This window comes from Etheostoma cragini, chromosome 24 (genome assembly GCF_013103735.1).
Source record: "Etheostoma cragini isolate CJK2018 chromosome 24, CSU_Ecrag_1.0, whole genome shotgun sequence".
Classification (NCBI taxonomy): domain Eukaryota; kingdom Metazoa; phylum Chordata; class Actinopteri; order Perciformes; family Percidae; genus Etheostoma; species Etheostoma cragini.
Window position 1 is genome coordinate 9792462 of NC_048430.1, and position 22137 is coordinate 9814598.

Genomic DNA, 22137 nt, shown 5'->3' on the forward strand with positions numbered 1-22137 from the left:
TGATAGTGAGATGTTTTACAGTGTATTCTAGGGACAGGCAGCTAGCAGATAGTGAGGAGATGTTTTTACATTGTGTTCTGGGGACAGGCAGCTTGCACATAGTGAGGGGATGTGCCTTACAGTGTGTTCTGGGGACAGGCAGCTAGCTGATAGTGAGATGTTTTACAGTGTATTCTAGGGACAGGCAGCTAGCAGATAGTGAGGAGATGTTTTTACATTGTGTTCAGGGGACAGGCAGCTAGCAGATAGTGAGGAGATGTTTTTTACAGTGTGTTCTTGGGACAGGCAGCTAGCAGTTAGTGAGGAGATGTTTGCTGTATGTGACAATAAATGTAGCCTAAAACATGCATCGCTTAGAGCACCTTTAAATCTACAAATTAAGAATGCAATACTAAATCTGGCCACCAGATGGAAGTATACAGAAACAAAATCAAAACTTGTCAATTGACTCCTATTATACACATAATGTTACTTTAATTGATAATATCAATACAGTAATATATACAATATTTAATAAATACAGTGATGTAATGATACTTTTACTTTTATATCAACAGGATTCAGATTCCCTAGATAGCCTAAATCAAGTCAACAGCCTGAAACTACCTCAGTTACTTACTCATCAGTTACTTCAAAACCACAACAGACCCATCATCCATCCACTGCACAATGAAGAAATTAAATAGTGTAAGATTTCACTTAAGGCCCCAAAATGTTAAAAAAAAAGACCCTGCTCTCTCTCTCTCTCTCTCTCTCTCTCTCTCTCTCTCTCTCTCTCTCTCTCTCTCTCTCTCTCTCCATGGCATTGAATGTGGAAATCGGTGTACCTTGGAAATCAACAAGCCTCCTCTTTCTCTCTCTCTCTCTCTCGCTCTCTCTCTCGTCAGAGAGGTGGAAAACCTCCTCGGATGGTGTTGAGGCTCCTTTGCTTTCAGAAACTGCGGGGTAGGGGGAAGGGAGGCAAGGTGCTTGAGCTCCGCCTTGTCTAACGTCAAGTGTCCTTGAAGCAGACAGGACTAGACCGGACATGTGCAAAGTGTATTTCAAAATAAAAGTGTCAACAATGTTGGGTGGTTCAGTGGGTGTTGTTTTTTTTTTTTACATATGTTGTGTAGCCATTCAGTTTTGTCCATTTCCTTTTATTTACCCATTAACATTCAGAGCTGGATTAACCCATTTGGGGACCCGTGGGCAAAAATAAGCAAGGGTCCTTACACTGTTATCCCGAATTAGTCAACTTTACTAGAAATTTGCATGGAAACCTGTTACCTTAAACCGTTAAGTTTTACACATGGTGAAACTTATTACAGCAGAATAAACACAGATCAGTAAGTTGATGGCAAACTTATGACTACTAATGAAATAATTTGTTTACATTAAGATTGTGTTTTTCCTTAATGATACTATGACTTTAAGAATTATGTATTTAATGAATGTGCTTCAAAATAAAACAAGGAAAATGATCAACACAAAACATTTCCAATGTATCAATATGCATGGAAAGTTCTAGTCAGGCGACAGAGAAACAGATTTCCAACCTGTGTATGTAACATTGCCCAGGTGTTCGCTACCTTGATGTCATCAGTCCCTACTCATGTCTCGGTCAGGGTGCAACAATAAATGTAGATAAACATGAACACTAAATCAATCATAAACTAAAACCAAGATAACATAAACACATAACCAAAAAATAAACAGAACATTATTAAAACACACTTTTGCTAGGACAGAAACCGTACAGAGCATTTTCCTTCTACGCACCGCTTCGGTGCAGAACAGCTAAATGACTCAAAGTGCTCATATTATGCTTGTTGTCTTTTTCCCTTTCCTTAATGTTATGTTATGTTATTTTTTTCAATTTGGTATGACAATGTAAAGAGACAGTAAACATTGGGAGATAAAGGGAATGTTGACATGCAACAAAAGGTACCTGTTAAAAACTTCCAGCTAAAAGGAATGCAGGCAGTATCAATATTATTATTGTGCCTGTGGTTTTCCTGGTGCTATTGATTGTGTTAATCTAGTGCTGGTTATTTCATTTGTGCTCTAGCCCTAATGGGCTTCGCTATTGGTTTACCCTCTCGAGGCTCCACCTCGGCACGCTAATCAGGGGGTAGCACCCTATGGCATGGTTAAAATCATTACTAACATGTATTTGTTTCCTAGGCTGAAAGGCTTAAAGGACAATTCCGGCACAAAATGAACCTAGTTAATAACACATTCTCTGGGATATGTATTCATGCTAATCAAATGAGACCATAGGCACCGATACCGTTGGTGCTCCTGGGCTCGAGCACCCACGTACAATACTGAGCACCCACTGAGCACCCACATGTGCCAGACGGCCAAAAGGCTACATTAATAAAAAGTAAACATTGGAGTTGCTGCTAAGTGGAGCGTCTGACTGTTTTGAAAGCATTAACAAAAAAGAATTGAAGTCATTGCAGGTTTCATCAAATAAAAAAACAAACTTTAAAATCAGGGAGACAACATTAACATCCAGAAATCTCTCAACTATTGGTTATGAATGGCTGTCGTTAATTTAAGAGTTTAAACGGTGTTTAAGTAATTGCATCATGCTCACTAACTGAACTGTTTCTTCATTAAAAAAAAAGAAGCAATTTCGTATCTGAACATCTGAATTTACCGTTGGACACACCAAGGCATGAGACGGTGGGGCATGAGATGGAAGGGCATGAGACGGGACGGGAGGCATGACAGGGGATGTCTCATAGGAGCTATACACTCTGAAAAAAAAGTAACAATCCTTAGAATGATTGTTGTACTGTTTATTTACATAACATCCCAAAACACCAGTATGAAGACATAGTTTTTTTTTTTTGCTTGCGCCCGTGAGCACCCACGGAGGAATACATAATACGCCTATGAATGTGACGACAAGCACGCCGTTCATCGTTCAACTGATTGTGATTGTTTTCTGAAGATGGCGCCTGCTTTTATACGTCAACGGTACTGTCTTTATAAACTATCTTTTTAATAAGCTGTCTGGACACTTACAACGACTAGCGTTATAAGCTAGTTAGCGGTTTGCGCTAAAAATTGTCACATTCGATTAGCATAAAAACATATCACACAGAACGGTAAACTCATGTTGTATCTATGTGGTACCCATGTGGTACCCTTTTATTATTCATCTATAGGTTCATTTTGTACCAGAATTGTCCTATAACGGTCCCATGGCATGACAAATTCATAAGGTTTTTTAACATTAATATGCGTTCCCCCAACCTGCCTATGGTCCCCTAGTGGCTTGAAATGGCAATATGTGTAAACCGCCGCCCTGAGTATCCTGCTCTGCCTTTGAGAAAAGGAAAAATTCAGGCCGATCTGGTTTCCCTTTATGACGTCATAAAGGGAAAGGGTACCTCCCCTTTATCTGGTTTGCCCACCCAGAGAATGTGTCCCGCCTATGAGAAAGGGAAAGACATCATGGCAGTTAGACAAGGCCAAAACCCCATCCTCCACCTTGCCCCTCTCCCTCCTCCTCAAAAGGAGCCCACCACAGGATTACGATAGCAACTCCCTGGATATGGAGCTAGCTTACTTCTTTCTGGGCTTTTAAATCACTAGTAAGGGTTTTTACCAAGAGTCGGGTATAGCCTCGAGTCATGGGGCATGTCAAAAGAGCACTGCTGAGATTTCAGATGTTCCATTTTTACATCCACCTAAAGGTAGTTGGGACCAATTATCGCCGTGAACAGATTTTTCTCATTGTCACGTGGGTTAGCCTATCGTTTGTCCACCAACAACAAAACAGCATCTTTCTAACTGAAGCTTTTATTTTGAAGCAATAAGCGGAAATGGTTTTTGGGCTGACCCTCGTGTCTCGATGGCCAGTCAGCCTCTGCAACCCACCGCTGCCTCTTGAAGGGGAACACACACACACAGACATACACATACATACACACGCACACACGTAGACGAAACACGGTAATCTCGGACGCCTCTCTCCGGCGGTAGAGGACGCTTGATCGGCCCGCGGAGGGGGTCAGGATACTGCTTCGGTTCTGCCCGGGAATCGGTTAACTTCTACCGGACGCGAAGCGCTCTGAACGGCCGGCGATGCGGGAGCAGCTTCGGAAGTGAGTGCTGGTCTGGGGACGGTTTATTTTAGTGATTAATAATGGTGAAGGTAATTGTGCTGGTCGTAATGCAGTAAACCTGTTCACACAGATAACGCATTGGCTGTGGGTTGTCGTGGCCAGCTGAGAGGCGGTGAGCTGGGGCACAGAAATCCCCCACACTGCACTATTTCAACTAGAATCCAGACTATGCGCTAAAACAGGCATACAAACTGGTCAAAGACGCATTTAAATTTGATTGTGGACATGGGGAAATAGATATTCTCACTTATTGTCTGCCGTTAACACATTGCTGCAAGTCCATCCAAAATGCATCCCACAAAAATTCCAGCATGTTAAAATACGTGTTGTGGCCAAGTAACAAGCATAACATTATAGCTAAAATTTTCACAAGTAGCCTATGCGTTGAAAATATTTTTCCTCGGGGATGGAGCACATAGAGCATTAGACGGGAAACGGGACGTGAATTCTTCCATGAAAGGGAGGAACACTGTTGTATTTGGGAGCCATTGAACCCATCCAGCCCCCTTCTTCACCGCGGCCGTTGATTGCTGTTGCCGGGGAACCAGGCGAGGTGTGCGGCCAGTAAGGCTCTGAGCCGCTCGGTCCCGAACCGTGCATTTCCTAATTTTAAAGGCTGTGTGCATGGTTTCACTGGCTAGTTGCTGCCATGTTGGAATAAAACGAAGGGCATTGAATGCTTTAAAGCAAACATAATAGCTCTGTGTGGCCTGCGTGTTTGCCCGTATGTGTTGAATTTGGCCCGCCAGGGATTTGTGTTAGCCTAATTTATGCGTGTGTGCGTTAGCTGAGCTTTTGCAAGAGAAAAGAGCTATACAAAGCAAAGCGGCAATGCATCCCTGTGTTGCATTCCTTCACAGTCTCAAACGCGCACACGGAGGTGTAAAAACAATCACCTCCGTGCCAGCAAAGCAGCCTGTATCTTGATAAGTGCGTTTTTCGCACGGTGTGTGCGTGCAGAGGTGTGTACGGCGATTTTGATGTGCTACGTTATAACGCCCAGCCTCACTTTTCTGCGCAAACAGCGGGTTTAAGATTTCTGCGTGCTGTGCAGCCGTGGTCCAGATCATCTGCTCTGATCAGTGTTTAGCTGTAGAGTCGGATGTTGTTGTGCTGCCGGGATATTTGTGTGTGTGTGTGTGTGTGTGTGTGTGTGTGTGTGTGTGTGTGTGTGTGTGTGTGTGTGTGTGTGTGTGTGTGTGTGTGAGAGAAATGAGGGCAGGGGATGCGGACTGGATGGTGCAGATTTGTGGCACCAATGTGATTGCAGGTGTGTGTGTGTGCACTGATTAAATACAGCTGAGGAATAAAAAGCCTTAACACACAGATTCATCTCCTGTTGGTACTGACATGCTCAGGCATGATTGTTGTGACGTGTGTGTGTGTGTGCGTGCTGTCTTTGTATTCAGCGTGGATGCTTATCAACCACAAGCTCTAGATCAGCCTGGTATGTGGTTACTGATGGAAGAAGCTAACCCACATTTAGGCTGCACACCTTTTCTATGTCACTGTGGTATCTTTGAATGACCAATACATTTTACTGATATTTCTGTATCGGCCTGTGAGAACAAATTACTGGTATTTACTTTGTGTTTAACTGGTTAATATGATCTTTAGTATAAGACCGGTCTTAGAAAGAAATTGTGACCAGAAGCTGTCAGAAAAGTTTTAATACTACTATATTCCTTAATCAGAAAATGATCTCACAGTATTATATTGATTTGTTTTTACTTCAATTCTAAACTGATCTGAAAATTGGATATTTCAAAGCACAGCTAAAGATTTCTGATCCTGAAGATTTGGATTCTGATTTGGTAATCCAATCACACATGTGATCCAGACAAAATGCTGCATTTGTGTATTTCAAAATTGAAAGTAAAATTACGGCTAATTTTTAATGTCAAGTTAATCTTGATCGCTTTAGATGTGCGAGCACTTTCGATCAAAAAATAAAGCCGACCTGAATCGGTGCAGGCAACACTGAGTAGCTGCAGCTACGTGTTCAAGCTTCCACTGGGCTAAAACAACAGTTTTCAGGGCAAGTTTTAGAGTGCCTTTGTGCCTTTGAACAGACACACAATGCAATTAATATGTCTTTACAACATGAACAGGGCCCGTACGTTATAACAAGATGCATTTTCAAGTCAGACATTGATTTAATTCACCTACCCTGTCTCAATCTTGCCGGGGGATAGTTTGCCCGGTTAGCTGCTAACTGTTAGCTGCTAGCTAGTGATAAGTGTGTTCAGCCAGGCTTTTGTGGAAATCATAACGCAGCAGTTCCGTGTGTATTTGTAGCTCATCCATTTTGTGTGTGATCGATCTGGTGTTGGTGAGTAGGAGGCTTGGCAGTGTCAATCTGTGTGGTGGTACCCTTAGCCTGGCAGGCAGCCTTCGTCCCCACCTTCCTCGCCTCCCGCAGCCAACAACAATCCCCTGAGCGCCCGGTGGTTTGCTAGGTGTCCTCCATGCTTTTGTGGCATATTTCCCCCTCAAAAATATGTAATTTAGCACTGTGGTGGTTATGAGCAAACAGTAAACCCTTGCTGCATCGCGGTTCACCTTTTACGGTCTCGCTTCTTCACGGATTTGCATCGTGCATTGTGTTCTGCATTCTGATTGGCTAAACAGTGTCTCAGCTTCTTCTCTACCTGTGTGTCAATAACGTTGCGGTTTATACACGTACGTGAAACAGCTTTCCAAATTTAAGTTAGCAGATTCTCTTGCAATATCAAGTTTCTCTAAAACCCATAATGACGACAAAACGTTCTGCACCGACAAACGCACTTGAGGTCGAGCCCAAAAGGCAGAGGAAGATGCTAACTATCGCAGAAAAAGTTAAACTTCTGGACATGCTAAAGGAAGGTAGAAGCTTTGCGGCTGTAGGTCGCCATTACGGAATTAATGAATCTTCCGTTCATTCCATAAAAGAGGAAAATGTATATTAATACATTAATGTCTTATGGAGTATTTCATCGTCTATTAATTGTAAAAAAAAATAAATAAAGGTTAATACTTCAGGGATTTTGCCTATCACAGGTTCTTTTTGGAACGTAACCCTGTGAAAAACGAGGGTTCACTGTATCAGTAACTATGTAACTACATTGAAACGGGCTAAATGATGTCTGTGGCTTAAACAGTGAGAACGTTACTGAAGGCCAGCTGTAGCTCGCGCTTGGAGCCGCTGCTTCATCTGCCTGTTGCACCTCTCTGTCTGCTTCTTTCCAACTCTTGTGAGGCGAGTCCTTTGTCTGTATTTTTGTGTTTGAATAAATAAAGACGACTATCAAACTCAAACTGTTGTGCCTTGCACTGTAGTGGTTATGACCACATCAGTAACTATGTAACTACATAGAAACGGGAAAAATGATGTCTGTGGCTTGCACAGTGATAACTGTGATGATCACTGAAGGCTAGCTGCAGTCTTGCACTGTCTCCTGGGAATACAGTTGTAGCAGGAAAAGGTTTTTACAATCCAAAATACTCACATAGCTATAGTGATCAAGATTAACATAAAGATTGGCTGAAATTCTCCTTTTAAGGGAGAAATCTTGATCAATTTATTGCCAAAATTCAGAATTATTTAGAACCCCCTCACAGGGGGATTTTACGTAGACTGACAAATAGCCTAGTTTTCACTTCTCCCAGACATTGTTATGTAAGATGTTCATTATATTTCAACTCTGTTGCATGTGCCTTTCAATTGTGAGTTGTTTTAACAGAACCAAGTAATTAAAGAAGTGTAAAGCACTACGAAATACTGTTACGCCACACTTCTTCCTGAAAAAAACTGGAAAACTGCTATAAATAAAAGTGTAACAAATACAGACACACAGAAGTGAGTCGTGCTACCACTAAGATCAGCAGTCATTTTACTAAAACAATACATTGCTTTTAGAAGGAAAATACCTCTTAAATTGTACTTATTGCAATCACACCCCAAAAAACACCAATTAAGAAAGCTAAGGTCAGGACAGCCTTGTAATTAACGGTGCTGGGCTATTTGATTTGATAACTAAACTATACTGTACATAGTCACAGTGAGTCTGAAGGTAGTTTGAAAATATTGATGTCCCTCCGATCACCAAAAGCTAGTTAAAAAGTGGGAGGAGGCTTTTCACGATGAACAGCAGCAATTATGTAACAGTAAAGATAATAAAGCTATGAATTATAATTATAATAGTAGTAGCAGTGGGCGTCGAGCAGGACCACAGCAGCAGCTGCAGCAGCCAGGATCCTGGTGCCACCTGGGAAGATGCTAAGTTTTTTACATTTATTAATGGGATATAAATGCATACAGAGGGAGAGAGAGGAGGAGAGAGAAACGCAATTTGTCAGGATTTTAAATTCAATTCTGGATTTGACTGGGAACCAGCCGACATGGGATATAAATAGAGGTAAAATATAATCTTTTCTTAGTTCTTGATAGTACACAGCATTCTGGATCAACTGGTGAGTCTGAAGGGCCCTATTGGAGCAACCTTATAATAAGGAATTACAATAGTCCAGCCTTGAAGTAACACATTCATGGACTAGTTGTTCTGCAGCTTTTTGGGACAGAATAAACCTTATTTTCGCAATGTTACACAGGTGAGAAAAAGCAGCCCTTGAAGTTTGTTTTATGTGGGTGTTAAAGGACATAACCTGATCAGAGATTACTCAGAGATTCCTTACGTTGGGGGTGGAGGCCAGGGCAACACCATCCACAGTATCTATGCCTTTGAAAAAATGAGAGTCGGAGGTGTTTGGGGCCAAGTATAAGAACTCATGTTTTGTCTCAGTTTAACATCAGTAAATTGTGCGTCATCAAGTTTTTATGTCCTTAATGTTTGAAGTTTAAATAAATAATCCCATGCAGATAGAATTGGGTATTATCTGCATAACCGTTTGTGGAGTGTATTCTACTAATATTGCCTAGATTATGCATATAAGGTGAAAAGAATGGGTTCAAGCACAGATCCTTGTGGAACATGATGACTAACTTTAGCGTGCATGGAGGATCATTGACATGAACAAACTATATCGATCTGATAAATTCAACCAGTTTAGTGTGGTCCTTTTAATGCCAATTAAATAATCCGGACTCTGTAATAGGATGTGATGGCCAATGATGCTGATTACAGCACTAAGACCTAATAATATAAGTGCAGTGACAAGTCAGAGAGAAAATTGAGATTAGGGCTCAATCCCATTTCTCCATTTTACCCCTACCCCTTACCACTACCCCTTGGCCCTTGAAACCAAGGGGTAAGGGCTAGGGGTGAAGACTTAACCCTATGAAATGTGACACCACTTGGTTACATCATCATACAGTATTGATCACAAACGTCCAAGACGCCGTCTCTGTCTGTCGATTGTGTGGGTTTTAACAGTGTCATATACATTTATATGTTTTATAGTTATTTTATGTTCACCTTTGTGGTGCAGAGGCAGATGTTCTCATCTGTGTAGTACTTAGGTCTGTTTGCAATGCATACTGTATGTTTATACACACTGCATGGTGTGTTGTATATCTGTTTCAGTCATTGATGTTCAGAAAAACATTTTGTCTTTATTGCCTAATAAATTAAACATAACAGACAAAAACATTACATAAAATATAATATTTTACAGAACCATTATCAACTATTAGAATCATGCATGCATCAATCATGCAATCTTACATGTCACACACATTATAAGGCACTCAAATGTGTAAAAGTAAAAAAAGACAGAAGACCACAAACAAACAAATTAATTACAGCTATTCTGATATTCCAGACCAGTCTGATGCCTGTTGGCCAGAACCCCCCCCCCCCCCCCTCACATTTCATCATTGTCCCGTATCATAACTAACAACAAAATACAGTTGAATTAACAGGAATTAATTACATACGATTACAATAATACAGTACCAATGCAATAATGAAAGGGTACAACATGAGATCAAGATATTTCTGCTTGTTTTCAGCCTGAAAGTGGATCAGCTGCTGTGTCCTCCTGTGTGATACAGGGCGGTATATGTAAAGCACGTAACGATGTATCCTAGACCATTGATATTAATATATACAGTTTATGCTAAGACCCCTGGAAATTAGCCAGAATTCTCCTTTAAGGCAGAGTCTGTGATGTTGTATCATATATCTAAACGTATTGTAATGATTTATTTAAACGACAAACAAATGGCTATTTTAAATCTAGAAACATGATGCAACATAGGTATTTTGCCGCAATTTAAAAAACAAAACGCCAAGAATCAGCCAAATATCTTATTATATCAAAACATGACCACAATATGTCTTTAGATAATAAGAAAACATGTTGAGAGGACCGTGAGTTTGCGTTGTGTTAAGCCATTGTTGGCGTAATCTTCAGCAGAGAAAGTGTGTCTGTCAGTTGGGTGGAATGGACGGCGAGGTAGATGTGTTTTTAGCAGTTCCAACTGTAATTTTAAGAAGAGAAAATGTGTCTGTCAGTCGAGTAGAGAGGACGGGCGGTGTGAGCAAACATCAGCTCTGGTCTTGCGCTGTCTGGGTTCGAGTTGCTGCGGCCGCTGAAGGTCCACAGCATGTGTGGACTCCTTGTGCTGGGTGCCGATGGTCGTTTGTTGACGTTAAGCCAACGTTGCCTGCTAGTGTGCACCGAACTGACTTGGGACTGTGATAGGCACACACAATGCCGCTGCCCCAAACGGACCAGCAGCGGTCCAATCAGCTTGCCTGTGTGGTGTGTCCCGCACCGCTGCCGAGCGTCGGCAATTGGGCGAACAGCCATATCATCTGACTGGTCGTTCAGCTTGAAAAAGAGAGTTACACATTACAAAATAAACTAATGTTGATAAACTAATATTCTATAATATACAGCCATCTAATTGTCTTACTCTGTCTCTTATCCATCTTCTTTTTATCCTCAAATACACTTCTGTGATGTAGGGAGAATGGAGTCTGTGTTGTTGTGCCCCAGCAGGTTATTGGGTACAATTAGAAGATGGAGGGGAGAAACACACATGGCAGGATTAAAGTCATTTTGTGGCATTTTGGGGAAATAGATCTAATTCATCAGTGAATTAAATAAATTTCAGTGTTACCCAAAAGGATTTTGGGTTTATGTTTATTTTTTACAAATTCCCAATTGTTTGGCATTAGTAAACTCTTCTCATGCTGGTTTTGAAAGGCATGGCTAAACATTTACCTTCCTGTTTAACATAAACCACATCTCAGAGTCTCCACATCTGTAGTCTATGTAGACGACTGTTCATTTAGAGGATTGCTTTAGTGCCAACCGAACATCTGTTGGATGTCCTTTACCTTCCGCTTACTATGAGTGCTATGGTTAACTGCTCCTCAGAGCGGGATAAATCCAGACAGCTAGCTGGCTATCTTTCCAATCTGAGTTTTCTGTTGACGACTAAAACTACTTTTGAACAAGCACATGGGGAGAAATTAACACCATTGGCAGCCAAGGTTATAGCTTTACCTGGTGTAATCAAGCAGCAACACAAATCACAGATAAAGGCTTTGGCCGGCCTGGAGCAGATGCCCAATCATAGAAACCCAGCTCCTTTGAACTTGTGTTCAGAACAATGGGAAATCTGATGTTTAAGCTTAAGGGGAACTCTCTGAAATTTATTTTCTTCATAATTTGAAGCTTTGGCCACATTTAACATCAAAATCAGACATTTTAACAGAAGCTTAAAGTGCCGATATTATAAAAAAAATCACTTTTTCTTGGATTTGGGGTGTTAGCTTGTGTCTGTGAGTCTGAGCTGTTCATCGCTCTGCACGGCTTTCTACATCACTAGCCGAGACGCTTGGGCTAATCGTAGCACATGCTAGTGCTTGCATGCTAGCTCATTCTCAAGGGTAAAACATTGCTACAACATACACTAGTTCACCATTTCCTCCAACAGAACTACTTCCATGTCCCTGTTGTGCAGGTATTCCACAAGTGCCCCTCGTCTAGAAGATGTCTCCCAGCTAATCCTGCCTCAGACTGACCAAAGCTTATGAAAGCTTCCAATATTGCACACTGTTACTTTAAAAAAACAAGACAAGTTATCAAAGAAAAGTTTTTATTTAGCTTTTCAAGTAGTGCATCAAACCCTCCTGTACATCCCAGTCTTCTTCCTCTGCAGCCTGTGACAGTGTCCCCCCCCCGGCCCTGCTGGCTCAGATGCATCTTAGTCGGTGTCATAAGCCTTTCCATGACTCTCATAAAGATTATACGAAGCACAGCAGGTCAGAACCAGAGATCTCATCAGTCGGACATCGCCCACCAGACGGTCTGCGGCGGCGATTTTGCACAGCGTGAATGCTCTGAAACACAAACAGTACACAGCACACATGTTCGTGTGTAATCGTTGTTGCTGAAGTTCATGTACTTTATAGAACGCTCGCGTATAGTAAATACTGACCGGGGCCCCTAACACATGCAAATGTTAGCTAACGTTAACAGGAAACTTAACTTACCCTTTTGTGTCGGCTGACAGTGGTCATGTCAACGTCTGAACTCCGTCGGTATTCCCAAACTCCTGTTGTTTTTTTCAGCGGTGATTTTTGTTGCTTCCTTCAGCTTCTTTTGAAACAAAACATTTCTTCTGGCTGTGGCAATTAGCCAACGTGCTGTTGTGAGTCGCGTTGAAAATTACATCATCACCAGAGCTATGGTGACCAGCCACGTTGAGGCGTTACTCGTTTTGCAATTTTTGTTCTCCGTGTCATTTCAATACATTTTTATGAAAATCAATTTCCCTTTTTTAATTTTTTGTCTTTACAGTCAAATATATATATATATATATATATATATATATATATATATATATATATTTAAACAATGTATGTATTCATCTGAAATCCCTGCAGCATACTGTGTATATCCTGGCAGAAATTTCGGACATATTGTTTGTAACACTTTGTAGATATATTTTAGTGTTCGGAATAAATACATAAAGAAAGATTCTGATAACAATATTGTCTGATTGATTGTGCAAAACAGGTTTGAGGTTTAATACACATTCCACAAGGAAACTAGAGGAACCACAGATTTTAAAAAATGGCTTAGATTGCAGAGGGTTAACATGGAAAAAGTATTATCCCAGGATGAAATCAGCATACAAGCATTGTCATTGCAATATTTTCATGACCATTTAGGGGAGCTTTATCCTTAGGCTGAGGATCTCTTTGATGAACTCGGCAACTGACCATTCTGTCTCTTTTTGTTCCTTTCTAGCCACCAAACCCAGACAACATGCTGGGACCATCCCAAGATGGCCGAGCTCTACCAGTCTCTGGGTAAGTGCTAATTCTTTGTGTCCAGCCCATGTCTTCTCATTGCTGTTTTTGCGCTGCTGCAACTACCAAATTAATAAAGGTTTGTGTTATCATAAAGTCATAAGTTGCTGTGATACAAGATGAGGGATCACTTCATGATCCATTGCACCGTTGAATGATGAGATAAAATAAAGAAATTATAAGACTGTAAGTTTAGGTTGAGTCCACCATGTCTTTCCTCTTCATCTCTAACTCTGTTTCGTCTTCGTTCTTGTTTCTTGATCTTCAGCCGACCTGAACAATGTGCGATTCTCGGCCTACCGAACAGCCATGAAGCTCAGGCGTCTGCAGAAAGCTCTCTGCTGTAAGTACTCTGTCCAGATATAGTTTACATGTGTATATATACCTCTCCTCAATGTGTCACATAGCGTTTTTGTCTCTTGCTTCAAGTACACTCTTCTCTCATGAGTGTTTCTCTTATTGTGTTCCTGCACTACTACACTCCTCCTTTGTTCACTCTCCTTTTCTTTCAACTTCAATCATCTCTTCTTTTCTTTCTGCTTTGTGTATTCTTTTTTTCCTCCTTCTTTTCTTCTCTTTGCTCCTAGCGTTGTTGCCTCTGTGACAGTCTGCGTGTGCTTGTCCATGTGTACTGTACGCTTACTCATCCTTCTCGCCCCTTGCCAGTGAATCCAAAGAGTGTGAGCCGCCTACGAGCTGTGTGATACGTTTTAGGGTGTATAGCTGGCATAGAACAGAAGCACTATTAATGTTGAGGGGCTTTCTAAAAATAACAATTAACAGATTTGTGATTAACTGTCGAAGGAAGCGCACCTGTGGATTTCTCTTTTTGTCTCCTTAACCCTTTGTTAACATTATTCCGAGTGATAGATTTGGTGGGCATTTCTTTCTTTCTATTTATCACTCTCCATTTCTTCTACTTTTTTTAATAATGGTAAAATATCAATATCTTCTTTTTTGGAATTCTCTTTTTTTTGGATACAAAAAGACAATGTATACATATTTCAATCACTAAAGCAAGATATAGACTCATTGAATATCCATATTTTTCAACACATTATATGCTTTACTTTAATGTAAGAGGAGAGAGAGGATGAAAACCTTTATAGTACTACATACTACAGTTATAACAAAATAAAGTGCATTATATATAGACTAAACCTCTCCACACTAGCTACGCAAGCCACTTTAGGGTTACTCAAACCATCAAACCCCACGTCCTAGAGCGTTTGAATCCTTTGTTTGTGCTGATGGGCCAATAACGTGTTCACTTACCATCTTTATAGCAGCATGACACACATTTGCAGCCCCCACAAACCATACACAGCCAGGCAGCTTATCTAACAGCTTGAACCCACACAACAGTGATGTACTCTTAGCAGTGTAAACTCTTCTATTTTGCCATCTATTTTTAGAAAATATATTTTAATGCTGCCATCCAACGCAATAATAGTCTGGTCTTTTAAGCTGTGTGTTCAGTTCAGTAGACAATAAGTCTCTGAGATTAGTGTGAGCATCTTTTTCATGAAAAAAATCCCACAGGTTGAGAACTTACTTGGTGGGTGGTGGGTGGCGCAGAATGTAAATCATTCAGTAATAAACTAGTCAAAGAAGGTTTATGAACTATTTATTGAAAACAATGAGTACATACCATTAACAGATCATTTAGAAAGAAGTAACTATTTACGTTTTTAACAAATGAGTGTCAAGTGAAGTGTTGACGCTTGCATGCAACTTCAAGAGGGGAAAGGGGTGGAGGCCTCCGCAAAAAAATTAATTGTTGATTGGAAGAAAATAATAAAATTCCGATTTTTATTTATCAGGGCGATTCACAGTCTACCTGTCGCCCAAGTGGAACCTATGTATAAGAGACACATTGAAACTATGGTGGCCCTGTAGGTGAAAACACGAAAGCATTTCAGAAAACATGACATTTCACAATAGGGCTGAACGATATTGTGTTTTAGCATCAACATCGCGATGTGCACATGCGCGATAGTCGCATCACAGGACGTTACAATGTTGATGCTAATCCTTTTTTGCTGCTTGATAGAAAAGTAAACTTCCTTTTACATGATTATTACCAGCCGACCCTTCCCCTTTAAGACAGGTAGCCATGTAGGCAATATGTGTATGTAATGTTAGTCCGACAGGGTTTGTTGTTATGGGAAGTGAAGCTCTCCGTGTGTAGAAAAGTACCGTAGGCAGCAGCTGCCGCTGACACGCATGACTGATGCGCATAGTTTTGATGGGTAGTCAGTGAAGCTACAGTAGTCGGTGTTTTATGCTCAATGCAAATATGAACTAAATCACCTGATTAATGCACCATAATCACAACGTCTCCCGGCCATTTCCCCCGCAGAAAGCTGCTACCAGCCAGGCTGAAGCTAAAATTTTTAGCCTAAAGGAACAAGCAGAAAGCTGCTACCAGCCAAGCTAAAGCTAATATAGTTAGCCTAAAGAAACAAGCGGAATGCTGCTACCAGCCAAGCTAAAGCTAATGTAGTTAGCCTAAAGAAACAAGCAGAAAGCTGCTACCAGCCAAGCTAAAGCTAAAATAGTTAACCTAAAGAAACAAGCAGAAAACTGCTACCAGCCAAGCTAAAGCGAATGTAGTTAGCCTAAAGAAACAAGCAGAAAGCTGCTACCAGCCAGGCTAAAGCTAATATAGTAAACAAGGGGTCCTTCTGTCCCAACTAACATTACGGTTCCGAGCCGCGCCGCTGGAAACGTAACTCTAATCTACCACAAAAGTCTGTGTCTGATCTAACGTCACTGATTTAACAGTTGTTGGATACACAGAGTTTGTTGCTAGTGCGCGTGAATTTATCAAACTAACAAGCTGGCCCCGCTAGTCGACCACAACCTGAAATTTTGAGGAAGCAGCATCTGTCATTCATGTTAGCCTGGATTGATTATTATACGAATATAATGGTGTCATGCTAGTCAAACAGCGTATTTCTACCTGAAGTCCCGCTCCAAAACCACCTCAGAAGAGTAACGTTAGTCACAGCTTGCTTTGGTGTTTGTAAAGCATAAAAGTTCAACAAAGAATGGTTGACATTAGAAAAGATGTAAATGCACTCCCCTACAAAATCACTGCAGTAGTCGAGAACGATTTATTATTTCTAAATAGAGCTATATAAGTCTTCTTTTAAAAATTACTTTTTATCTTTTCATATTCCAATATATATCTCAGGGGAAAATAATATTGCAATGTCAGATTTTTCCAATATCATGCAGGCCTATTTCACACAACACTTCCACATTTTACAAAACAAAACATAATTTCACAAGACACGTCAACATTTCACAAAACAAAACATTTCATAGAAAATAACATTTTTGTTTTGTGAAATAATGAAACATTTTTTATTATTCAGTATTAAAGTTCAACAAAGAGTGGTTCACGTAAGAAAAAATCTTAATTTTTATTTTCTGTATAGATGCACTCCCCTAGAAAATCACCCCAGTAGTCAAGAATGATTTATTATTTCCAAATAGAGCTATTTATGACATCTTGTCAAAATTGCTCTTTTTTCATATCACGATATATATCGTAGAAAAATAATATTGCAATGTCAGTTTTTCCAATATTGTTCTGCCCTATACTGAAAGGGGGGTGCTTATTAAAAACAACAGCAAAACCCTAGCCTAGAAATCTAGAAGCACCCTAGCGGCAGCAGATGTCATTTGCAGCCAGGGTCAGTCTCCGTTGGCTTGTTAGCTGGAAAAACAAAATTGTGGTCAGGCCAATCACATTGTGTAAAGAGTTGGTGGGCGGGCCTAAAATAAAGACGGCAGAGTTGCGACTGTTCTACGTAAATTCCCTGCTACTTGGGCGGCTGTGGCTCATTGGTAGAGCGGTTGTCGAAGTGTCCTTGGGCAAGACATTGAACCCCGAGTTGCCCGAGTGTGAATGTGTGTGAATGTTTATCTGATGAGCAGGTGGCACCTTGTCCGGCAGCCCCGGCCACAGTGTATGAATGTGTGTGTGAATGGTGAATGTTTCCTGTAGATGTAAAAGCGCTTTGAGCAGTTGTTAAGGCTGGAAAAGCGCTATATAAATACAGCACATTTACATTTACTTAAAAACAAAGAAGGTGGCAAACAGCGGAACTAACCGCAACTCTGGATAACTTGGAGTTAAGAAGTCACTCTTAAAAAAGGAAGTTGTGTTCAAAGTTTTGCCAACTTGACACGGTAAAGTTTAATCTATAAACTAGCGTTGCTCTGCTTGGTTGTAGCGCTATTAGCGTTTATTTTAAGCTACTGAAAAAAAATATTTTTAGAAGGTTTCTGAGAATTTTGTACTTGGTTAACACAACATAGAGATGCCTGTAATTTATTTTCAAAAAAGATAAATAAATGCCAAACTTATGTTTAAAGATGCTCTATTTAGTGTTGACGGCAATGTGTAGATGAGGACGCAATTCAAACAAGTTTTAAAAATTCACTTTTCACAAATTTACAGTGAGATTCGGATGTTGTGAATTTGTTGCATGAACATCAAACATTTAATTTGGAAGAAATTGCAGGATTTATTTATACTACTGTATGCAAAGAAATGTTTTAAACTTGCTCGGCCCCTAACTAGTAATCTTTCAACACTCAGCAACTAAATTAACATGCAAAACACACAACAAATTAGGAAGAAAGGAAGCATGGCAAGAACATTAATACGCATTCAAAAACACATGACAAATCAGGAATAAATAAAGCACATTAAACCAAATTATACTTTTTGATTTAATGTGCTGGACTGTTCTTTTCTTATATAGCGCTTTTCTAGTCTTAACAACCACTCAAAGCACTTTTACATACTACAGGAACCACTCACACACATTCCTACACTGTGGCCGAGGCAGCTGTACGAGGTGCCGACTGCTCTTCAGATAATCACTCACACATACATTTACAATCCGATGGCGCAGCATCGGGGGGAACTCAGGGTTAAGGGTCTTGCCCAAGGACACTTTGGTATGGAACTGCAGGGCCAGGGATAATGAAATGCAGAAGAGAAGAATGAAACTAGATTGTCTGTCTCCACAAAATCATATGTTGAGTGTTTGATGGGTATTTAGTTGTGCCTTAGAACATAATTTGTACAATTACAAATTCAAGTTCAGAACCCTAGTTCTGATGTTTAGCTGGACAACGTTAGCTGTTCATTGAATATGAGTGTAAACTGCCCCGCCCATTTCCAGCATGCAAAGTAACTGGTATACATCGCTCCCGGGTTGGACTCAGGTCTTATTTGAATTGTCGTGAACGAGGATTGACCCGTGTTGACTAGCTTGTTTTGAATTGACAAAAGAAGGGTTGGACACAGGTTAGCCATAACAGCCTTAAGCTGATTTTGCGTCAGTGTCCTGTTTGCAGCCGGCTGTGGGTAAAAAATTAGTGAATCGCTGTAAGTAGAACCAGAATCGTGAGTTGCTACGGTGGCTCAGTGGTTAGTACTGCTGCCTTACATCAAGTAGGCACTGCAGAGTTTGATCCCCGGTCTCGGGTCCGGCCTATCTGTGTGGAGTTTGCATGTTCTCCCTGTGTTTGTGTGGGTTTCCTCTGGGGGATCCGCTTTACTCCCATCTAGGGCTGTGATGATAACCGCATCTCCGCACTGCCGGCGGTGACATGAAACTGCCACCGGATTTCTTTTCTAATCTTTTTGATGGCAGTAGTTATAGGAGCACAGATGTGTGATATTAAATATAATAAAAGCAATAATAATTCTGCAGTTATCCGCATTGACTTTCTTCAATCCTATATTTAAGAGAATATGGGGAAAATAAATTTGCTTGCTACTTCAGCTTTGCACAAGCAGATGGACAGTCCATTTAATACTGTTTAGTGCTGTTGAGGAAGGTCTGGCTAGTCCACACAGCATTCCGGGTTGGGAAAAAAATATGTTCCTGATTTTCCGGTGGCAACCCTATCAGTCTCGCTCTAACTTATGCTGTTCTCATAAAGGGGTTGCGGTTAACCGCAATACTGCAGTGATACACTGCTTCTTCATCGCGGTAAAAAAATATTATCGTCCCAGTCCTACTCCCACCATAAAGACATGCATGCTGGGTAACTAGGACTACAGTTGAAAATGTACAGAAATGTTGATTAATGTGCACTGTCCTAATAAATAAAAACATCTTAATTCTTAAATAGTATTCTAGTCATCTGTGTAGCCCTCATGTTTGACATGAATTTGGAATTAAAATTCAAAGCTCTATTCATACGCATCTATTCCCTTTAATGCTTTTCTGCTGTCCACTTTGTTGTGTATTTGTAAAAAAGAAAAAATGCAGGTAAGGAAAAGAACAAGTGTGCCAAAAACAAAGGTTTACAGTTTTGTTGGTCAAAAACATTTCCAAGACAGCAAATATGTCCACTGCACATTTAGCAATTTTTACATTAAGTTGACTCATTGAACTTGCCAGGATATTTGAAGAGTGTTTGGCCTTTCTCCTGTTTCTGCTGTCCTTTTGTGGACTTCATGAATGATGAGGATGAATAATGCTTTCTCACGACTGTCCTTGCAGTGCAGCAGTGAGCTCAAAGACTCTTCAAACCAAGCAGGTCCAGTTTAAGAGTGGTGTGAGCTCGGAAGTAGGACACACTCAGCTGTGTGGTTGTCTGCTGTTTAACAGTCTCCACTGTCTTTGTCTGTAGTGGACTTGCTGAGCATGCCAATGGCTTGTGAGGTGTTCGACCAGCATGGTCTGAAGCAGAACGAGCAGCTGTTGGACATCTCCCAGCTGGTCACCTGTCTGACCAGCCTGTACCAGCAGCTGGAGCAGAGTCACTCTCACCTGGTCAATGTCCCGCTGTGCGTGGACATGTGCCTTAACTGGCTGCTCAACGTCTACGACACGTAAGTGTTGCATGCTGCAAAAACAGAAAAGAGTTTCCCCTATTTCTGTAAGATTTAATTAACTCTGACATGTTATTGTGTTGGTTGGTAGTGGTCGAACCGGAAAGATCCGGACTCTGTCATTCAAAACTGGAATCATCTCACTCTGCAAGGCTCACCTGGAGGATAAATACAGATGTAAGTAATGTATACACACACAGACCAGTGCTTATCTAAAGGATTCAAATCACAGGATGTTGTGATTAATTAATTCACTCTTAGCCAGTCACATCACTCACATTGCTCTGAAATATTTGACCCAATCACAGTGAAGCATTATAACAAGGGCTCATTAATCTGCTTTTCCAGAAAATCTTTTTTTAGTCTGAATATTGCAGAGCGGCAGCACCACAGATCTGAAGCCAGATGGTGTGGGTTTTATAAAATCAATTTGTACATAATCAATAATTAAAAACATTATAGTTTGTTAAAGCTGTTTGTATAACTGCATTAATCCCGTTAATATTTCAGCTGGACTTCACGTAATTAATAGTAACACCACATTGGGATTGATGAGATATAGCAACACAATATATTTAAAGAATAAAGCTTACTGTTCATTCTTAAATACACTTGAGTTTAAAAGTTGGAAAATAGAGGAAGAAGCACAGGAATTGTGTCTCCAACATAAACTGGTGGAGTACCAAGTTATAACCGACCGGTCTAATGTGTGTAGAGGTCATATTTCCCTTTGTAAACCTGTCATCGTTCTCCTCCTCCCTCTCCGTCCTCCAGACCTGTTCAGACAGGTTGCCAGCGCAACAGGTTTCTGTGACCAGCGCCGCCTGGGCCTCCTCCTCCACGACTCCATCCAGATCCCCCGGCAGCTGGGCGAGGTTGCCTCTTTCGGGGGCTCTAACATTGAGCCTTCCGTCCGCAGCTGCTTCCAGTTTGTACGTGACACACTCTGACACACACACACACACACACACACACACACACACAAACACCAAACACTTATTTCTAAGTGTGTTGTAGATCATTAAAACTGTCAAATGCTAAAATAGAAAGAAAAAAAACTGCCTGAGGGAGACCGGGCTGGGTCGAAACGATGGAGCAGCATAAAACGGATGGGAGAATTAGCAGAGTGAAGGCATCTCATTCTTTTCAGTTGTATCCAGCCCTGCACTTCACCAGTGGGGATGTACACACTACTACTACTGCTCTAAGTCCTGCAGCAGCCCACAGGTCTATTTGCTGTTATGCCTTAAACGTACGGTATACTAGCCGCACCCGAGGTGGCGCCATATAACGGCACACCACAAAGCGGAAACTGGAAGCCTGAACAAGCTCGAGGGTAACCGGAGGCCAGGACTCAGAGTGACTGCCGGTCTCTCTTGTAAACTAACTGGGTTTAAATGAGTTCTTTTATGGAGAAATGCTTGATCCGACGTGGAAGGTCATTGAATCAAATCAAAGCATTGACGGCAATGCTGCTGCCAATTCTGTAGTTATTTACCTTTTTTTCTGCTTCTTCTAACACGCGCGCCAGCTTGGCTATTAAAAAAAAGCCTTCGGCCCTCCAGATGAAGTTAACGTATAATCACAACCCCACTGAGTGCCCAAGTGTTTAACATCAGACTACATCAGGTTTATTTACAGAGAACAACATCGGTGCTTAGAGACTTGCAGAAAATGAAGGCCAAAAGATTGATAAAACCAAGAAAAATAAAAGACTACAGTAAACAAGACCAGAGAATGAGAGTGTCCTGTGTGAATGAAAGCCTGTACGGGATTGAACAAATTATCTCTGACAGCTGTGGAGAAGGAAACATGGAGAAATCCCACAAACAAATAGGACAGAATGAACACTATGTGTATGTATGTATGTGTA

General features: G+C 40.9%; 1 protein-coding gene and 1 long non-coding RNA gene across 13 annotated transcripts in view; one reads left to right on the plus strand and one right to left on the minus strand.

Annotated features, from left to right (window-relative positions):
• Nucleotides 1–3913, minus strand: part of LOC117939175 — a 13860-nt gene extending 9947 nt beyond the window's left edge. The window contains exon 1 of the long non-coding RNA XR_004655530.1: nt 3904–3913. This is a non-coding gene — a long non-coding RNA (uncharacterized LOC117939175). The remainder of the gene's footprint in view (nt 1–3903) is intronic.
• Nucleotides 1–22137, plus strand: part of LOC117939147 (dystrophin-like) — a 359537-nt gene that overhangs the window by 309660 nt on the left and 27740 nt on the right. For 11 of the 12 annotated variants that reach the window (XM_034864183.1, XM_034864184.1, XM_034864186.1 and 8 more), the window contains 5 exons: nt 13332–13393; nt 13662–13736; nt 20063–20264; nt 20356–20441; nt 21039–21196. In XM_034864183.1, coding sequence (XP_034720074.1) covers nt 13332–13393; nt 13662–13736; nt 20063–20264; nt 20356–20441; nt 21039–21196 — 583 coding nt within the window. Of the gene's footprint in view, nt 1–3843; nt 4104–13331; nt 13394–13661; nt 13737–20062; nt 20265–20355; nt 20442–21038; nt 21197–22137 lie in introns of those variants that run through there. The other variant, XM_034864194.1, reaches the window with a different exon arrangement.